The 15,395-nt window shown below is 35.7% G+C and overlaps 1 protein-coding gene across 6 annotated transcripts in view; it reads right to left on the reverse strand.

Annotated features, from left to right (window-relative positions):
* RNGTT (RNA guanylyltransferase and 5'-phosphatase) overlaps window positions 1-15,395 on the reverse strand; it is a 386,087-nt gene that overhangs the window by 256,813 nt on the left and 113,879 nt on the right. For 5 of the 6 annotated variants that reach the window (XR_011974408.1, XM_072642804.1, XM_072642802.1 and 2 more), the window contains exon 11: window positions 7,267-7,431. The exons of the other annotated variant lie outside the window; for it this stretch is intronic. Coding sequence is in view for 4 of the 5 variants with exons in the window: in XM_072642804.1 (XP_072498905.1) it covers window positions 7,267-7,431 (165 nt within the window). In the remaining variant the exon portion in view is untranslated. The remainder of the gene's footprint in view (window positions 1-7,266; window positions 7,432-15,395) is intronic. 6 annotated transcript variants of the gene reach the window in all.

Genomic DNA, 15,395 nt, shown 5'->3' on the forward strand with positions numbered 1-15,395 from the left:
ATAAAGGTAGTAGACTATAGGTATAGAATTAGCTTTCATACTCCACCAACGCATCAATTTGTTTTGCTTAAATATACCTCTTTGTTACAAAAGCACGGTGGGGATTAGGAAGAAACAGGTTGCTGGTGTTGTTGTGTTTGTCCTTTCTTATTGAAGAGGACCATGACATCAAGATGATGACATGACTTGCAGCTGACTCTGATTTGAGTGAGGGACGGCTGTGCAAGGTCACCAACCCCACAAGAATAGTTTTAAAACGCAGCAAGTAAACTTAAAAAAAACAAACACAAAATGTAATGCCACCCAAGGGGCCACCTACCATTATGCAACAAACCCCTCCTCTTCTACAAGGGAATTATGTTCAATGGAATACCCAATGCCCTAAATGTAATAATCACTACTGCGTTTCTCCTTATTAGGGGAAAATATATGTCCCAATAAGGCGAACTACTTTCCATATCACTGTAATCACACTGAAAAGGAATCAGGAAACTATAAAGCAACTTAAATGTTTTTTATATTCAAAAAGAGAGATATAAAAACTGATAGAATGTTAAAAGCAAAGAGTTTAGTACAATATGTTTTAACTTTTCATTTTAAATTTAACATAACCAAATAAAAACAATGTTATACATACATATACCCATACACATATATACAAATATATGTATACATACATATTTAAAGTAAACAATCACTCCTTGTGATTTCTGAAACCAATATACAAATCTACTGCTAACAGGAAAGATATAATAAAGTGGAACTCTTCCTTTCAGTTTTTTCCTCCCAGTGTAGAGATTTTGTATGAGCACCAATAATATTTCCAGAAGAAACCTAAACTGTACTGCCAAAGATTATGGGACCACTGATGCACAGATTGTTTTCCTCACTACTACCCAGAGAAGGCAAGATATGTAAAACCAAAAAAGTGACTGGGCAAGAGAACAGTTGGAGACGGTGAAATCTGACCAGGGATTTGGGTTTGGATTTCTTCACTATTATGTCACATATAAAGATGAGAGATTCCTGTGCAGCCTTAAAATATGCCTTAAAAAGTTGCTAAGAACATAACTATCAAATGGCTGGCAAATGTAATTTTAAAAGATTAGGGAGGAAGAAGACTTCCTATGTATATCCACCCACTAAATACTCACAGATAGTAGCAGATTTGGTTTTGCCTAAGATGGTGAAGTAAACAGTAGTAGATATAAGCAGACATGCCAGCAAGGACTCAAAAAGAGCCTCATATTGAGCAACGATCCAAGGAGAACCTAGAGTAAGAGCTTTCAGACACCACAACTCCACACAAAGAGACATCCAGAAGTCTGTAAGCACCAGAGAAGGAATCCAGTCACAAAAATGCCAACCCAGGAGTACAGCGCTGTGATCATGGATCCTGAAGTGATGATGAGCTGCTTCTAGGAATAGGGAATCATTAAAGCTCACAAAAGGAGGGCAGCACAATATCCTGTGGGATCCGAAAGTTTGTAGCATTCTGACCTGATGTGAGGGTCTTAATAAAGGCAAACCTCTATGTCTGGAAGAGACAGGTGGGCCTGAAACTTTCCAGTACCCCACAGCAGCAGGCTCTCAAATAATACAAGAGTACAACATCCTATTTAGGAGTGCAGGAGTGAAAAGAAACTAGCTCTGACATAAAGCTGGGAAAGTAAAAAATTGCTGTGTTATATTTCAACTCTTCTTTTCTTCAGTAATAATCTATTTTGTTACACATCTTTTTCAGGAAAATAAATACATGAATAAACAAAATACTGACAAGGGGAAGGAGAGAACATTCATATAATGCCTACTATGTGCCAGGCACTGTGGTAAACATTTTATAAATATTATCTTACTTGACCCTCACAACAACTTTGAGAGACAGGTGCTATTGTTCTCACTATTTTATAGAAAACTGAGGTAAGTGACTTCTCCAGAATCACAAAGTTATTAAGTGTCTAAAGCCACATCTGAACTCAGGTCTTCTTTATTCCACACTCAGCACTCTATCCATTTCACCTCCTACGTGCTTCTATACAATAAGCCAGGAACATTAAAGACACAAACCCAGAAGAAAAGTATAACTCCACAACAACAACAACAGGCAGAGACTTATTAAATAATAGTTTGGCCAGAACACTTAGAAATGTTCCTATAATACATGGAACAAAAGATAAAAAAGATATTACAAATGAAATGAGACCTCTAGAGGAAAGAATGACGACAATAAACAAAAGTGCAGGAGATGCTAAACCTTACCAAAATAAGCAACTCCCTGAAAATTAAAATGGACGAAATAAAAGTCAATCATGCCATGACACAAGAGAAAACACTAAAATAAAGTCAAAAAACTGGAAAAACAAAAGAAAATGGAAGACACACATAATCACTAATAAATGACCTGGAAAACAGGTCAAGAAGAGATAATTCATGCATGATGGGACTACCAAAAAAAAAAAAAGAACCATGATTTACAAAATTTACCATATGTCAACAGATCATTATTCAAAAAGCAAAACATAAAGGCTGACAACCAGCAATAACTTACCCTGCAAAACTAAGTATAATCACAGAGGGTAAGAAAAAGATGTTTAATAAAACAGAAAACTTCCAAGTATTACTAAAGAAAAGATAAGAGTTTAACAGACTCTTTGAAACATAACAGCAATCAAGAGATGTATTTTTTTAAAGTATTCAGTGTGTTCAAGAAAAGTAAATACATCTGAGTAAACTATTCTTTCTTTCCAATAAAACAATCAAAATACCCTGAATATGGTGAGCAATTAGAAACATTACAAAAATTAAATTAGATTTTAACTGCATAGTTTCTGTGTAGTTAAACTATCAACTTCTTAGAACAAAATAAAAATGAACACTAAATTAGAAAACAGGAAAAATATGACATGAAAATTTTGATGTTCCAACATGACCTATTTAGAAGAGCTTCTGATAGTGAAAAATGGGGAATGTGAACACAGATAAATAATACAATGACATGGAATATGACCATTTCTTTCAGAGGTTTAATTAATATCAAGCAATCACCACATGAAATAAGTGTAGAAAGCACCGAAGCCAACAAACAACATAAGAATATATGAAAGAACAAGGATTCGATCTGGAACAACCTAGAACCTAGCCAGTAAAAACCTAGAATAAAGTCGGTAAATACATGAGACACTTGAAAAGTGGAGAATCAACACAAGCAAGGATAATACTGATTAATTCTATAAATTCCTTTGCAAAACTTTACAGACAAGGATGTTGATAAATTACAAGAAGACAAATACAGTTTACTGAAAGTCTAGTGTGAGACCCAATTAATCTATATAGTCCCAAGATCGATCAGCATTTCTACTAACAAGTTAATTTCATAACTCACAATGGGAACCAAAATACTAGAATTCTAAAATCATGGTACCCATTATGCTACGTGAAAAAAAGCAGAAATGACACCAAATAAAATGATTGGAAGAAAAACCAGATTGCATCCAATGTACAGTGGGCATCTGTGATTGAGAGAAACACAATTTTAAGGGTACTGAAAGGTCAGTTATCAAGATAATTGAAAAAAGGACAGATAAGGGGAAAAAATCAAGGACTTTATTTCTACTCAAAATAGGTGATGGAGAACAATCCACAATCAACCTGTATGTCTCTTTTCTGCTCCTGCCCATATGCAGAATGATCTACATATTTATCAAGGACATTATTGATGAAAATACAAGGAGAGAATAAGTAGACTTTATAAATGATGGTATTTACAAACACCACATTATTAAAATAATACATCAAACTGAATGGTACAGAGAATACAAAATCTTCATTACCTTTCATCTAGACTACTGTAATAATCTCCTACTAATTTTCCTGCCTGAAGTCTTTCTCCATTCAACAGCCAAACTGCTGTTCCTAAAACAAAAGTCTGATCATGTTACTACTATCTACTTAAGAAACTACAGTAGCTCCCTACTGTTTCTAGGACAAAATATCGGTTCTACTATCGGGCATTTAAGATTTTCACAACTTAACTCCAACCCAACCTGTTAGACTGATTTCACATTACTTCTCTTCATGTACTCTATCTAGCCAAACTACATTCAATCTCCCACCACCATTCCTTTGCACAGGCTATACTCTAATACTGGAAAGCTCTATCTTCTCTAACTTAACTGTAAGAATCAGTAGCTTCTTTCAAAGCTCTTCTAAAGTGTCACTTCCTACATGCCACGAAAAAGGAAGACAAGCTATCATAGCTGAAGCAAGGCATTCTGAGAGACAGATAGGAGGTAGTATATGACACGCAGTCTAAACTACTGTCACCACCTTGACGACCACTGCCCCTCAGATAGTAATAGGGATCACACCAGGACCCAGAGCTGAAGATGGCCCTCAGAGTGGTTGTTAAGAACAACTACTGGAGAAGGGACCCACCATTCCTTAAACCACTAACCACAACTGTCTACCAACTGCTACTGATGGGCAAGTAAATCCAAGAATCTCAGGAACAGTAGCAGCTCCCCACTCCCTCACAGCTCAAACTCGGCCACTAGATTGTTAAGTCCAACAGCTTCCATCACTGTACAGAGATATGACCTTTGCAGAGATGTGACTTGTCAAATGTCGCTGCAAATTCTTGCTCTTCAGCAGCCACAGTTACTGAAGATCTGGAAAAGAATATTCTTACCTCTAAAGTCCATGGCATTATTAAATGTATCAACATCAAAAAGCAAATATGATTTTATCCATTAAAATGCCATTAAAGAAGATTTATTACTATCTCCTTTGCTATTGTGTCCTCAGGACAATCGGACTTATCTATTTAACTTATAGTTCAAACTTGCTATATGTGTTCCCCCTTACTAAAATATGAACTCTTTGAAAGCAAGAACAGCCTAGCTACAGGTGCTTTGCACATAATAAGCACTTAATAAGTGACTTTAATCATTCATTCATTCACTCAAGAGGTCATTCTAAATGCAAGCAAGGTAGTGTAGTAGATAAATGCACTGGGTCTGGAATCAGAAAAACCTAAGTTCAAAAAGAGCCTCAAACACTTCTTAGTGTCTGAGCAAGTCACTTATCCTCTACCTGCCTCATTTTCTTCAACTATAAAATGAAGATAATGATTATATCTACTTCACAGGAATATTATAAAGAATAAATGAGTTAATATTTGTAAGCATTTAGCACGGTCCCACACCAGTTGTTAGCGCTCCATCCCAACTCAGGCGAAATGAACTCATATATATTTTGTATTTACTTATCTGTGTAGGTATTATTCCCCACTCCCCTAAGCAGAATGTAACTGCTGAGGAGAGAGGTTGTTTTGACTTTGATTTTGTTTCTCAAGCCGCTTGCGTGGGTACTAAGAGTTTAAGAATGCTTCTTAAATGAATGAACCCCATAATATTTACCTTTTATCAACTACTAAAAAGATTTTGATTTCGAAAAGCAAAATACTACCTTAAAGTCTCTTAAAATACAGTATCTTCCATATCTACATCAAATAACCATACAAATTGTACAATCATACTAATCTTCTCAAGACAATAATAACAAAGATTTACAATCTCTCAAAACAGCCTAATGGGAGAAAAGTGGATTAAAAATGTCTACTGTAAAAATTATGAAATATACTTGGATTTCCAAATCATTATGCAGGTCAAATGGTACAGACATTTCAGACAGACATTTCAGATGGGCAATATGCTAAGCCCAAAATTAAACAAGAGGAAGAAAGTAAGCTAGATTGCATTTGGGAAACTGTATTGGTCTTTTAGTAACCCCTAAAATAAAAATTCTTCTTTTTAAGACCAATATTCTTCTAATGGTGCTATATAGCTAAGAATTATATGATATATACTTCTCAACGAATCAAAATTTATAAGTTATTCAAAAGGCAATGGAGAAACATATAGTGGTTATAAAGAGGCTGCCATAAATTATCCACTATAGACTGTACAATAAGCATAAAAAATGTATGTGAGCAGAAATTATCCAAACAAGGAGGTTAGTTAGTCACGTGAGAGGAAGGGATAGAGAAGGATGGCCTCTGTGTTACACGCTACCTATATAATGTTAGAAGTGGGAGAGGAAATCCTCTCCAGCATTGTAGAGGGCCGAGCTCTGGACCGTGGCCCCCTGGTGAGCCCGGAGACACCCGGGGGTGAGAACCCGCCTTCGGGTGCTGGGAACGCCCCTTACGGAGCTGTGCTCTGCCTCCAGGGCGGAACATGGGAGGAGCTACGGCGGGGTATATAAGGGGGAACACGGGAAGGTCGGGAGGACCGGGGTAAGCAATAAAGTGCAGTAAGCAGCCTCCTCGGGTGTACTGTTTGGTCATTCCCCTCCCCCACAGGAGGGGGCCGGAACCACTGGAAGACCGGTATAGCGGGTGGCTTACAGGAGAGGTAAGCTTCTAGGCCATGGCCACGGGCAGGCCCAGTGCACAGCATAAATCCTGGATGAACCCTCCCTGAAGAATTTATGAAATAATATGGTTTTGCGTATCCCAGGATGAGAATTAAATATGCTACAATTTAGACCACAGGAGGAATTACTCACAAAATGAGATTACAGATCTGTCGAAAAATAAAAATCTGACTGTAGTTCTAAATGGGTTGTGACAAAAGTACTAAAGAGGTCAAGTTAAGAAACAAATATTAGGTGAGATTCATTCATTAATTGCTTCCTAGAGAAGTTAGTTTTTAGGTGCATCTAGAAGGGAAATGGTTAGTGGAGTGAATGGAGAAAATGATAGTATAGCTATATAGTATATTGTTGATCAAAACACAAATGAAGGAAAAACAAAACTTTGTGAAAAATACAGCAAACTGATTACTTCGACTTCAAAAAAGGGTCCTAAAATAACATTAAACAGTATAATAAACAAGGAGATAACTGAAGTAGATTCCTAAAGGATAGGTTCAGAATGATAGAATATGCAAAAACTATAGGCTCTTGAGCACAGGAATGACCTAATAAAAAAAAATTATACTATCAGTTTTCTCCAGCATGAATACTCTCTTATAATGTGAGAAATGACAGAGGAAAGGGCTTTGAAATAAAGAAAGCAGTTTTCCAGAAAGACTAAGGAGCACATTTTTAAAAAAACCCACTAGTAAGATATACTTGCCTTTTCAGGTCAATTCTAGCTCCTTTCAAATTGATTAATCAATGTAATGGAAAAGAGAATCCTGCCTCATATTTCTGGTATGCTAATCAATAAAACAAAAGATTTTAAAATCTCACAATCACATTTACCTTTCTTGAAGTAGAGATGTCAAAAAATGGCTTGTGCCTAACACTAAATGGTTCTTGTGTTTTGTCAATGAGTCCATTCTTCATTTTTTCATGCCGTGGATTTATTATTTCTTTTTCAATACACTGCAATCTAGTGTTGAAATCACAATTTCCAACTGACTGAGCCTGACAAAGAGAATCAAATAAAATGACTTAAATTTCAATGTTTTCAAATATGTTACCAGAATAATTATCAAAAATGATTTTTAAAAACTATCAAAAAAACAAATATGTTAAATTGAAAATGTTAATGAAACAATCACCAAGGATGTTACAATGGTTTAGTCTTTTAGTAGATAATAGTGAAACCATCACATCAGTGCCTGATGTACAATATGAACAAGTGATATACATAACAAATATACATAAAATAACAAAACCAAAAACATCTATACACAGAGGAAATCTACATTAAAGGCAATAATTGTAAATGACTGAGAAATCAACTTTAAGAGAGCTTGAAAATATTTTGGAAAGAAATAGAAATGGCATTATCACATAGAAAATGATCATTATCACTTGAATGTTAGTAGTCACAGACTTAAATGGTCAAAGATAAGGTATAAAAATTAGATGATAAAGTAAATTTCACAGCAGTAACTAAAGAGTGAATTCTTACACTAGGGATAAAAAAATGATAAAATAATTTTGATTAAATGAAATTTTAACGAACAAAATTAACACTACTGGGTTAATGGGGCGGGGGGATGGACAAGAAAAAGGGGAGAATCCATGTAACAAATAATAAGGGTCTGATAACCCACATGTAAGCAGCTAACAGAAATACATAAGATCAAACAGCATTCCCTAACAGGTAAGTGGCCAAACGATATGAACAAACCATTAACAAAAGAATTATAAACTATTAGCAACAATGAGAAAGAATGTTCCAAATCACTAATAAAAGATATGTAAATCAAAATAACTCTATTCACAAACAGCACATTTGATGAGCCTTAAAGTCTTCAATCACTATAATGTTTTATGACTCAAACTCATATATCACCAGAAGAATATTGATATTTAAAAGGCTATAGACAAAGTAAGAAATTAATAAATATCTGTTAAACTGAATTAGATAGCTGACTTGTTTATATGTTAGCCAACAATGGTATTCATTGCTTTTTATTCCTATTATTAAAGACAAATTTCTTTTGAATAAACTTTCAGGAAATAAAAATTCATGAGAACTTGGATTTTTTATTTTCAGGAATTATTTTTATTTTGAACATTCTGATCTACTGCATAGAAATATAATCAACTAATATTTTTTTAAAAAATAATAAAAAGCAATATCAAGTTCAGGAAGACTAAGTTTTTATCCTGAAATAGGGAAAAAAAGATTTTAATATAACTATTAACTAACAAACAGGCACACCATGGACTAGCAAACAGGCACACCATGGACAGACAAACTGTTTGCCCTTACAAATCATGCATTCTCCTTTTTTCAGTCACATATTCAGAAAGTTTACAGGAAATTTACTAAATATATGCAAAGCAAACAGAATCTGGAATATAAAAATTTCAAAATGAATGTTAAAAAATTGTTTTTACATGTAACTGGAAATTTTCTTTTAAATGGAAATGTTTCTTATGACCGCATATGTGTAACCTATATCAAAAAGCATGCTGCCTCAGGAGGGAACAGGGAAAGGAAGAGGGAGAGAATTCAACACTCAAAATTTTGTAAAAGAAATGTTAAAAATTATTTCTATGTGCACTTGGGGAAAAAAATTAAAGAAATCATTCACACAATATACTGACAACCAATTGAACCAAACAAAAGAAAGATTTCTAAAATTATACAGAGGGAGGTTAGAAGGCTCCCGTACATATCAAGCACTTCCTACCTTAAAAATACCAGCAAAAAAATAAAAATAATTTAAATTTAAAAAGGCATTAATAAATCCTAGCTAATATTTATTTCAACTAAATTTTTAAAAGAATTTATAATTTTTACAAGTATAAGGAAGCTTGGAGCAAATGGGACAGGGGGCAGAGAAGATCTGTATTCAAGTGTCACCTGTGACATATACTGGCTCTGTGTTCTATAGTTGATTGTGTGACCCTAAGCAAGTCAACACCTCAATGACCCCAAGCAACCACCCAAAACTCTAAGTTACATAATAGCTGGTGATTGACCATTAGAGGAAGGAACTTACTCATAAAAGAGATTCCTATATCAATAAAATCATAGATCCAGACCTATAAAAAATATTGCAGTTCTATGCTAGGCTCCATGTGGTTCAGAGACAGATAAACAGTAAACATTTATTTAAAAGATCTATTGTACTAAGATCACAAATGCATTATCAAGAAACAAAAGTTCCTTATAAAACCTAACATTTAAAGCAACACTTTCATAGCAGCAAGGAAATGGAAAGAAGACTACTGATTAGGGAATGGTTAAATAAACTGTAACATATAAATATAATCCATAACAACAATAAAAAGGATGCCAACAGCAACATTTATATAGCACTTTAAAGTTTAAAGTGTTTTACAAAAAAATATCTCATTTGATCTTCACAATAAACTTGGGAAGCAGGTGCCATTATTATCACCATTCTGCAGATGAGGAAACTGAGGAATAGAAAAGCTAAAAGACTTGTCCAGGATCACACAGCTAGTAAGTGTCTGAGACTGGATTTGAACTCAAGTATTACTAACTCCAGGTCCTATGGCTCTCTCAACTTTGCTACCTCTGATCTAGAAAATAGATAGAGGAAAGATAACTTAAGAATTATAGGACCTCCTGATCAAAGAAAGATCCTAAACATCATACTTCAAGAAATTATAAAGGAAAACTGCCCAGATATTACTGAATCAGAGGGCAAAGTAGAAATTAAAAGATTATTTCCTGAAAGAGATCCCAAAACGAAAATCTGCAGGAATATAAAAGTCAAACTCGAGAGCTCCCATATAAAGGAAAAAATACTTCACGCAACCAGAAAAGAAATTATTCAAATACCATGACAACACCCTCAGGATCACACAACTAAAATAGCAGAAGGCTTGGAATATGATAGTCCAAAAGAAAAGAGAGCTAGGAGTATAAATAAGAATAATCTACCCAGCAAAACTGAGTGCAATCCTTCATGGAGGAAAATAGACATTTAATGAAATAGAGGACTTTCAAGGACTCCTGAAGAAAAGACTAGAGCTGAAGAGAAAATATGACATTCAACACAAGATTCAAGAGTAGCACGAAAAGGTACACATGAATGAGAAATCATAAGGGACTTAATAAGGTGAAACTGTTTACATTCCTACGGGAAACTGATACATGTAATTCCTAAAACTTTTATCATTATCAGGGTACTGAGAGGTTCACTTAGGCAGAGGGCATGAGTGTAATGTAAGTCTATTATGTTGGGATGATCTCTAAAGAAAAATGGAAAGGTGAGAAAGAAGGAAGCACTGACAGAATGGGGAAAAGAAAAGAAAAATGGGAAAAATTATTTCACATAAAAGAGGTACACAATAAAAAGTTTTTACAATGGAATGGGAAATCAGGGGCAACAGTCAATGCTTGAATCTCACCCTTATCTGAATTGGCTGAAAGAGAGAATGTATATAAATATACACAGTTGATATAGAAATTAATCTTATTAAACAGATAAGTAGGAGGGGAAGAGGATAAGATAAGGGACAGTGATAAGAGGGAAGATAGATTAAGTTGTTCTGTCATTTTCAGTTGTAAATGCTTACATCAAGAGAAGAGAGAAAAGAGAAGACTGATAAATTGTGCATCCAACTTAAAAAAATTAAATATCTTCCCTTAAACACCAAAATAGAAACCTGAACAACAAAGGAGAGATTAATAAAACTCAAAACTAAAAAAAGACAACAATGAATTAATAAATAAAACTAGGACCTGGGATGGGAGGGGGAGGAACAATAAAATAAATAGACCACTGGCTAATTTTATTTTTTTAAAGGAAGAAAAGAACCAAACGGGTGAATATACAACCAAGGATGAAATTAAAGCAATTATTAAGAACTCTATGCCAATTAAACTGACAATCTAAATGAAACAAATGAATGTTTAAAAAAACTTAAAATACCCAGATAACAGAAGAGGAAATAGAATACTTAAATAATTCTATCCTAGTAAAAAAAATTGAACAAGTCATAAATGAGCTCTCTGAGAAACCCAGGACTAGATGGATTTAATAGTAAATTCTACCAAACATTTAAAGAACAATTAACTTCAATACCATATAAACTCGCAAAGAAGGGGTCCTAACAAATTCCTTTCATGACACAAATATAGTGCTGATACCTAAACTAGGAAGAGCAAAAAGAGAGAAAGAAAACTAGAGACTAATTTCCCTAATGAATACTGATACAAAAATAAAATACTTACAAGGAGATAACAGAAATATATCACAAAGATCATACATTATGACCAGGTGGAATTTACATCAGGAATGCAGAGCTGGTTCAATATTAGGAAAAATTGTCAGTATAATTGACCACATCAATAACAAAAACAAGAAAAAAATCATATGAGTATCTCAATAGACGCAGAAAAAGTTTTTGACAAAATTCATTATTCATTTCTATTAAAAAACTGGAAATCATAGGAGTAAATGGAGCTTTTCTTAAAATGATAAACAGTAGCTGTCTAAACCCAAGAGCAAGCATTATCTGTAATGGGGATAAACTAGTAGCCTTTCAAATAAGATAAGAGGTAAAGCAAGGAAGTTCATTATCATCACTATTATTCAATGACTTACTAGAAATGGTAGTGATAGCAAAAAGATGAGAAAAAGAAACTGAAGGAATAATAGGCAATGACGAAATTAAAATATCACTTTTTGCAGATATGATGGCGTGCTTATGGAATCCAAATGAATCTATTAATTGATCCTCTGCATTTCTATACATTTTAACAAAACCCAGTAGGATGAGATATAAGGAGAATTTCTATTTAAAATTACTACAGACAACATAAAATTTTTGAGAGTTTACTTGCCAAGAGACACAACGGAACTATCTGAAAACAACTACAAAATACTCTTCTCACAAATGAAGACAGAGCTAAATAACTAGAGAAATACTAATTGCTCATGGTTAGGCAGAGCCAATATAATAAAAATGATAATATTACCTAAAGTAATTTACTCATTCAGTGCCATATTACGAAAGAATTACTTTATAAAACTAAAGAAAATAATAAAATTCATCTGGAAGAAAAAAAGGTTGACTATCAGGGAAATAAATGGGGAAAAAAACTAAGGAAAGGGGACTAGCTGTACCAGATCTCAAACTATATTACAAAGTAGAAATCATAAAAATAAGAAATGGGCTGATCAATTGTAATAGATTAGGTACACAATATACAGAAGCAAACAAGCACAACACTTTAATGTTTGATTATATTTAATGTTTGATCTAAAGATCCTTGCCGCTAGGGAGCTGGCTCTTCCTGTGTTTTTCTAAAACCATTCCCTTCATCTTTTCCTGCATTCCATCACAGTCATATACCCCAACTTGTTTAGCCATTCCCCAACTGATGAGCATCCCCTCAGTTTCCAATTCTGTGCCACAACAAAAAGAGCTGCTACAAATATTTCTGGAAATGAATCCTTTTCCGAGCGCGCGGTCGGCGCGGCAGGGCGGAGGCGACCCGAGGGGCCCGAGAGTGGCGGGCGAGACCTGCGGAGCAGGAGATAAGCCAGGCCGAGCCAACGATATCAGCGCAACAGCCTTTGAAATCTTCAGCCTAAAGACGGGACTTCAGTGGGTCACTACTTGAACATCCAGGAGCTGGGATGCCGGAGTGATCAGTAAGTGCTCTCCCCTCCCCCCCCGATGACCGTGAGGGAACCATAAAATTCTTCCCCAGATTGATCCTGGATCAGTGGGAGCAGCAGAAGGGGGCGGGTGGTCTCATAACACCAGAGGCTGGAGAGGTGGCAAAGGGGGATTCTTCCTACCGTGGTGGAGGCTATCTGGAGGGACAGACGACCCAGGGCAGAGAAAAATTCGCACTGAGACCCAAGCAAGCCTCAGCCCAGGAGACGAGCCCCAGGAGGGGCGGGAACACGCATTAGCCTCTAGGCGTGCCCCAGCCCTCCAGGGGAAAAGGGAAGACAATAGGGAAGCTGGGATCACCATCCCCGGACCTTGCCTTTGCCTCAGGCCAGCTGAGGAGATAGCCTGAGACCAGACCACACCTCGCACACACCTATCAAGCTAACCCCAGGGTTGATCTGGGAAACAACAACAACAACAACAACAACAAAAAAAAAAAAAAAAAAGCCTGCTTTTAGCCCAGACAAACATCAACTCAACTTAAAAGATCTGTACCTTCTAACTGAAAGAACCAAAAGCTACAACACTCAGCCAACATCATCATGAATCGGAAAAAGCAGACGAAAAGTGAAAAAACCATAGAATCTTTCTATGGGGATAAGGACCAAAACACAAACACCAAAGAGGTTAGAGCTGAGACTGTACTTCCATCTGAAACCTCAGATGGGACTATGAATTTCTCGCAAGCACAACTAGATTACCTGGAACGTCTGAAGAAGGATATAAAAGAAAAACTGGCCAATGATTTTAAAACTATAAAAAAAGAATTCACTGATGAGAACATCAATCTGAAAAAGAAAATTGAAGAAATGGAAAAGGAAGTTCAAAAATTAACTGGAGAGAATAATTCCCTAAAAGGAAGAGTTAATCAAACGGAAAAGGAAACTCAAAACCTAATAGGGAAAATTGATCAGATGGAAAAGGAAACCCAAAACCTAACTGGGAAAATTGGTCGAATGGAAAAAGAAGTACAAAAATTAAATGGAGAAAATAGCTCCTTAAAGGGAAAAATTGGCCAGATGGAAAAGGAGATGCGAAAGCTAACTGAAGAAAACAATACGATCAAGATTAGAATTGGGCAAGTAGAAACTAATGACTCAATGAGACAGCAAGAATCAGTCAAACAAAATCTAAAGAATGAAAAGATAGAAGAAAATCTAAAATATTTAATTGGAAAAACAACTGACCTGGAAAATAGATCCAGGAGAGAAAATCTAAGAATTATTGGCCTGCCAGAAACCCATGATGAAGAAAAGAGTCTGGACAATATCTTCCAGGAAATCATCAAGGAAAACTGCCCAGAAGTACTAGACTCAGAGGGCAAAATAGTCATCGAAAGAATCCACCGTTCCCCACCGGAAAGGGATCCCAAACTCAAAACCCCAAGAAATATAGTTGCCAAATTCCAGAGCTATCAAGTGAAGGAGAAAATACTACAAGCAGCCAGAAAGAAACAATTTAAATATCAAGGTCACACAGTCAGGATCACACAGGACCTTGCAGCTTCTACATTAAAAGATCGAAAGAATTGGAACCCAATATTCCGTAAGGCAAAGGAGTTGGGACTCCAACCAAGGATCAACTACCCAGCAAAGTTCAGCATAACATTTCAGGCAAGGAGAAAGTCATTCAACGAAATAAGGGATTTCCAGAGCTTCCTGACCAAAACACCAGAACTCAATAGACAATTTGATCTTCAAATGCAGGTCTCCAGAGAATCATAAAAAGGTAAACAGAGGGGAAAAAACAAAAACTAAAACTTGCAACTCAATTAGGGCAATCTGTTTACCTCCCTGTAAGGGAAGATGATACCTGTTAATCTTGAGAACTGTGCAGCTATTATGATAAAAGGGATATATGTAGAGGGAACGGGCATAAAGTAAATGATGTCATGGCAAAAATATGATTTAAGTATGAGAAGGGAATGTAATAGGAGGTGTGGAAAGGGGGAAGCAGAAAATGGCAAATTATATCACAGGAAGAAGTACAAAACTATAGTAGAGGGAAGGAGGGGAGGGAGATGAGCATTGTTTGAGAGGTACTCTCATCTGATTTGTTCAAAGGAGGGAACAATAACCTTAAGCAGATAATCCTAACTAGCTCTATAGGTAGTAGGAGGGGAAGGGGAAAGAAAGGGGAGGGTGGCTAAAAGGGAGGAAAGAAGCAATAAGAGTAAAGGGGACTAAAAGGGAGGGGGGCTAAAAGAAGGAGGGGAAGGCTGCAGGAGGAGGGGGAGAAAAGTGAATACTATTGAGGAGGGGAAG

Source organism: Notamacropus eugenii, chromosome 2 (genome assembly GCF_028372415.1).
Source record: "Notamacropus eugenii isolate mMacEug1 chromosome 2, mMacEug1.pri_v2, whole genome shotgun sequence".
NCBI classification, from domain to species: domain Eukaryota; kingdom Metazoa; phylum Chordata; class Mammalia; order Diprotodontia; family Macropodidae; genus Notamacropus; species Notamacropus eugenii.